The following is a 6,544-nucleotide window of genomic DNA, read 5'->3' as shown; positions in this document are numbered from 1 at the left end:
GTCCACCTCAGAAAAAATGTTGATTTGACTCAATAGAGAAAAATCAGACAAGCACAATGCTGAAAATTTCATCAAAATCGGATATAAAATAAGAAAGTTATGACATTTCAAAGTTTCGCTTATTTTCGACAAAATAGTTATATGAACGAGCCAGTTACATCCAAATGAGAGAGTCGATGATGTCACCCACTCACTATTTCTTTTGTTTTTTATTGTTTGAATTATACAATATTTCAATTTTTACGAATTTGACGGTTAGGACTTCCTTGCCTGAAGCACAAAATGTTATAATAATGGAATTCCACATGTTCAGGAAGGAATGAACTTCATTTCAAATGACAATGACGAGAAAATCAAAATATATCATATTTCATATAATAAAATACAAAAGAAATAGTAAGTGATGTCATCAACTCTCTCATTTGGATGTAACTGGCTCGTTCATATAACAACTTTGTTGAAAATAAGCAAAACATTTAAAATGCTATAACTTTCTTATTTTACATCCGATTTTGATGAAATTTTCAGTGTTATGCTTCTTGAATTTTTCTCTTTTTATTCAAATCAAGTTTTTGCTGGGGTGGACTTGTCCTTTAAGTTCAAAGTGAAAATTTAGTTTGCTTCTTTCTTCCATGCAGGCTACCGATCACATAGCACCTCTTAGGCTTGTATGGGAGTCGCTAAAAAGATAATACTGCCCAGTGCGTAAAAAATGTTCAAAGGCCGGAAGGTAAAAATACAAACACCACAGGACAAAGAAATATACATGTAGAAAAGTTTATCGTGTCACTTAAATAAAATATCAAATGTGTAACTTTAGATCCTACAAAATACATTTGGAACATATTAAAAAAGGGATTCATGGGAAAAGGTTGTGCCTAGATCATGTAGTTCAAAATTAATTTATTGAGCCGGTAACTGAGCCAGCCGATACCGCCTTAATCCGTTTGCAAGGTGGCAAATGTAAGGTTAATTTCTTTTGTTTTAAACTTTTGAGCATTCTGTATTATCTATCAAGTCCAATGAAGTCAGAACAATAGAATTGTAATTCACATCGACATCTACTCCTGAAGATTGTGGGCTATGTCTCACACTCAGCTTAAGGTTGGCTAATTGTCTGCATCCAGGCATAGTAAAACTGGCTGATCTTTGAAGCCTTTTGCACAAAAATGCTTGTCTGAATTCCCTATCCCTGTAGCAATAAATGCAGGGATTTACGGCTGAACTGAGGACTACTGACAGGAGACTCACCACTGCTAGGACATCCCGGAAGATGATACCACCAACATCAGCCAGCTGGACCAAGAAATAAGCATAGACTGGTATCCAACTAACGAGAAAAGCACCGACGATAATTACCGTTGTCTTAACCGCTTTAAGCCGACCACTGCGTAAACTCGGTTGTCCAAGATGTTCAAATGTATCTCTTTGGCCACGAATGACAGTAGACTTCTTCATGGCAATGTACATGATTCTGATGTTAAACACAATCAGCAAGGGAGTTAAGACAGATATGAAAGCAAGGATGGACCATGCTTGAATTCGAGCTATCGGAGTTTTGAATTCATCAGCTTCACAGATGATCGATCCGCCTTCGCTGATATTCTTTATGACCGAAAAAGTGGTACGAACTGCGAAGCCGGCAACACAGAGAACCCATGTAAGCACTATCCCAAGACCGACGCGCTTATGCGTCACTAATGTAGCATAACGCAGCGGTCTCGTTATGGCGATGTGACGGTCGATCGTCACACCTACAATATGGATAAAAGCTATTCCGCTGAACACAACATATGGAAGAGTCAAAATAACTGATGTCGTTGCCTGAGGGGTAAAAACTTTGTAGAGAGCAAAACTCTGCAAGGGACATGCTACCAGGCCAGTTAGAAGATCAGCTACAGCTAGGCTGGTGAGGATGAGGTTGGTTGGAGTTCGCAGAGCACGTTTCCTGTAGACGGCAGAAATAACTAGTGAATTACCAATAACCACAAAAACTGCAAGAGGTATCATCGGTATCGTATATGCTTGGAATATCTCCAAGTTCATTATGCCATTATCCTCAGTTTGGTTGAATTCATGTGGGCATCTTTGGGAAGTGACTTTACGAAGACTCTCTTCTCGTGTAGCTTCCATTCTAAAATGATTCCTCTTTTCTAATGAAGATCTTCTTTCCTCTATTTTATAACTTTGTCAACCTTTGGTTATTTCGTCACAATAGTGATCAATTTTGTCAATGGTCATAAAGTACCCCGCGATAGTTTTGGAAGGTTTCATCACAAGTGAAAGAATGAACTCATAGATGATGATCGTATTTATCAAGAATTTGACGATTTTTCTCTGAGTGATCTCGTCACCGTAGCTCATTCGCACGTGGCTTTGATTTATCCTTGTAGTCTCTAGTGAGCTCAGTTTACTGTGCTGCATCAAATTACAAGTGGGTGATTGATTATATCCATCATGGTTTTGTATCTCATATAGAAACGACTCATCAATGATCAGTGGTTTCTATATATACACGCAGGTAATGCAGGCCAAGACTTACGGAGGGGGGGGGGGGGCGGATGGTGGTTGGGCCTGTAGGTGCTGAAGCCCCTAAATGCCTCCACTGACACTAATCTATGCCAATCGAAAGCTAGGTCATTCCGTTCATATTTTGTTTCTCTTTCTGTCCAATTCACCTCTAGCAAAATACATTTTTTTAAACTTTATCATACGGTGCATTCTGGTTCTCACTCAAATTGTTACCAATATTCCCAGAGCCGTTTCCTGTCTCGCTTATATATAATAATAAATTAATGTCCAAAATAATGCAAACACATTAATAAAACAAACACCAATGCTTATTTCCTATGGCCGAGTATCTCTACTTTTTATTATCCAATTGAACTTCATTTCCTTTCTTAAATCACAAGATGAATTATCCCCACAACTATACCTGACATGAATGGATTATCAAAACAACTTAAATAGGCAAACATTTCAGGGTTCTAACAGGAATTTGAAAACAGAATTCCATGTCTTTTTCATGACTAAATTGCTGCGTTACATGACTTCCCATGACGTTCCAGGAGTTATGTAGAATTTGGGATGTCACAAAACTAGGAAAAAAAAATGGAAATCATGATCGCCAATAATAGCAGAGTATGATCACAGAGTATGAGTTGTGAGACACCATAAACTGGAAAGATACCATAGCCAAGAGGTAAATGCAATTCTATGACCTTTCCATAACAACAATCTTTCCAGGATTTTCCATGACAGTGGAGAACCCTGCATTTCATCCACTTTACTAACCCTTTTTTGACAATCTTTGAATATCACAGTTAAAGCACACTGCTGTTATCCCTGTTCAATTCTTAAATTAATGAATACCACTTTCTTGAAAAAAAACTTTATTCAAAGTGCTTCAAATAGCTAGACTGAAAGCTTCAGACTTAGTTGGATGTTTCACTGGATTATGCCTTCCTTCACTACGCCTCTTCCATCCACAGGCAGAATGAAAAAAAGGTAAAAAAAAGATGAAAGGTTTATTTAAGAATGCCCCAAAACAGACAGATTTAGCCACCTAGAATCAAACATGAATTTATTGCTCTTGGACAAAAGTCTGTATGACTTTGGGCCTGTTTCTCACTGCTCACCCGTGACAAGCATAAATGATGCATAGATCACTCCATGGCTTTAAATCCACCTATGTTAATTCTGACCAGAGAATTTCTATTACAAAAATGTTGTGTAGCACAAACTGTTTCCATACTGTATGTAATTATGGAACAGAAACATTTCTTTCGAAATTCAATTCCAAGTGCCATGATGTAGGGGCGGGAAGGGAAATCCCCACCTGTCACATGTCGTCATCTACATCAACCTTCTGATGATCAGGTAGGGTTGTCACATGCTAAAAAGCATTAGTCACAAATATACAGATACAACTGCCATTCGTAAGAATTGAAAGTAAAACCCTTAAAATTCTTTCACAATTTCTGTTTCAGTTTGGTATTTCATCATGGTATGCAAGGATCATTCCATTCTCTTTATGAAGCATAATTTATCAGTTTTCAAGACCCATTCACAGAGTATTTAAGCAAAGAGAAACATTTCTTTTTAGGGTTCAATGTACTGTTCTTATTTGAATTCAATATTTTCATACCATGATAATAAAATATCCAAGGAAATTAGCAAAAATATGTTCAAAGTTGACATTTAGTTTCCGTCCTTATTCTAGACATACCAGCACTGATTATTAACACTCCTTTAGGCTCGAATAGAAATCCTCCTTTTTTTCCTATGATCAACTGTTTGACTTTTTGTAGCACAAAATTTGAAATGCAGGGCAATAAATCATTTCACTTTAGCATACACAGATATTATTTTTGAATCAAATGTAATTAGGTCTCCTTATTCGAACGAGACATGGTTCCCCATGGTTAGGACTTGTATTTCACTTTTAGGCATGAAGCGTCTTTCACTATAGTTATCCCACATTCACCAATTTGTGTATGAGACCATGATGAAATATGAAGATTGTTGATTGGAAAGACGCCAATGGAAATCCTCTAGGAAAGATGTAACACCGACCTCTAACTACATGTAATGTCTTAACCCTATCTAGGCCGGGGGGGGGGGGGCCTCGGAACCTCCCCCTCAATGAGTAGCGCGATATTTTCGCTGCGCAAATTTTTTTGACCGAGCTGCTCGCTGACTTTTTACTTTCAAGTCTCGAGCAACTTTTGAGACCAAATTTGCGTCACCCGGGTACGCGGTTCCGAAGTTACGCTACATTATGTAAGTGCATGTCAGACCAACAATTGCTCAAAAACGCGATTTCATGTACAAAGTCAATGTAAATTGTGTTTTCAACCAAAAATTATAAATGTAGGATTATTTTTAGTTTTTCTGGCCTAAATGTATGTATGGTCTTAGAAGAGTCTCCATCAAATCTCATTGAAGAAAAATGAAAGGTCCAAAAAACAAAGAAATACATGAGAAATTGCAAAAAACAATATAATACATAGGAAAATGATCTGATATCGCAATTTTTTTCATGTACACTTGCTAAGAACATCACAAAGAGTTTCTATGCCAAAAATTAGAACATTTGGAGCATTATTCATGGAGTTAGAGGAAAAAGTATGATTTTGCATACTAATTATGCATAAATTAGCATAATTATGTAGTAACAATTTGCATGAAATAAATTACTACACAATTTTGTAGAATATATCCCAGACAATCTGTGTGCCAATTTTCGGCGTGATCGTTCGATCGACGACGGAGATCTGAGGGCCCTATCAGCCCCCCCCCCCTCAGCCATATGAACTCCCAAAATACCCCGGCCTAGATAGGGTTAACCCTATCTAGGCCGGGGTATTTTTGGAGTTCCTATGGCCGGGGGGATCTCGGCCGTTGACCGCGCGATCGCGCCGAAAATTGGCACGCAGGTTGCCTGGAGCATAATCTACAAGATTGTATAGTAATTTATTTCATGCGAATCGCTATTAAGTGATTATGCTAATTTATGCGTAATTAGTATGCGAAATCATACTTTTCCCTTTAACTCCCTAAATAAAGCTCCAAATGTACTAATTTTTGGTATAGAAACTCTTTGTGGTGTCCTTAGCAAGTGTACATGAAAAAAATTGTGATATCAAATCATTTTCTTATGTATTATATGGTTTTTTGCAATTTCTTATGTATTTCTCAGTTTTTTTGACCTTTTGTTTTTCATTGTTTTTTCAATGAAATTTGTTGGGGACTCTTCTGTGATCATAAAAAGCATAAAATGAATACATTTAGACTAGAAAAACTAAAAATAATCATACATTTATGAATTTTGGTTGAAAGCACAATTTGCATTGACTTTGTACATGATATCACGTTTTTGAGCAATTTTCGGTCTGACATGCACTTACATAATGTTGCATAATTTCGGAACCATGTACCCGGGCGACGCAAAATTGGTCTCAAAAGTTGCGCAAGACTTGAAAGTAAAAAGTCAGCGAGTGGCGCGGTCAAAAAATTTCGCACGACGAAAATATCACGCGATTCGTTGAGGGGGGGGGGGCCTCCGAGGCCCCCCGGCCTAGATAGGGTTAAGCCCAGCACACAATGTAACGTGGTTGCACTGAGATCTGACTGCAACAATTTTCCAATTAGATCTCAGTGACATTCCATCACGAGCCCATGCAACAGCTCTGCAACATGCTGTATCTCGTGGGGCCTCTTCTTTTCCATGTATACAGTATTCGTGGCAGAAGCGTAGCAAACTGGCCACGTCATCGTCAAGGACAAGGACAATTGGCTGCAAAGAGTAAAATTGCAGAAAAATCACAGAAAGATTTGACGTGTCCTATCTGTAAGATTCGGTCTGCGATCCTCCTGCAACAAAGCGGAGACACAGTTCCAGCTGTTGTAGATTGGCGCACACTCTGTGCTTTTTTTGCAATTGGATCTTAGTGCAATCGCGTCCATAGTGCGCACTGGGCTTTACATGTAAATAAAAAAAATAATTGCATAAAGCTGATAGGGCCACAGACACTTGCATCAT

At 38.1% G+C, this 6,544-nt stretch overlaps 1 protein-coding gene across 1 annotated transcript; it reads right to left on the bottom strand.

Annotated features, from left to right (window-relative positions):
* Positions 1–542: 542 nt before the first annotated feature.
* On the bottom strand, positions 543–4,714 carry LOC121427741 (octopamine receptor beta-3R-like). Its single transcript, XM_041624283.1, has one exon. The coding sequence runs from the start codon at positions 2,131–2,133 to the stop codon at positions 985–987; it is 1,149 nt and encodes a 382-aa protein (XP_041480217.1). The 5' UTR covers positions 2,134–4,714; the 3' UTR covers positions 543–984.
* Between the last annotated feature and the right edge of the window lie 1,830 nt (positions 4,715–6,544).

Source organism: Lytechinus variegatus, chromosome 14 (assembly GCF_018143015.1).
Source record: "Lytechinus variegatus isolate NC3 chromosome 14, Lvar_3.0, whole genome shotgun sequence".
Lineage (NCBI taxonomy): Eukaryota > Metazoa > Echinodermata > Echinoidea > Temnopleuroida > Toxopneustidae > Lytechinus > Lytechinus variegatus.
The sequence above is the reverse complement of the archived record's forward strand: the minus strand, read 5'-3'. Positions and strand labels throughout refer to the sequence as shown.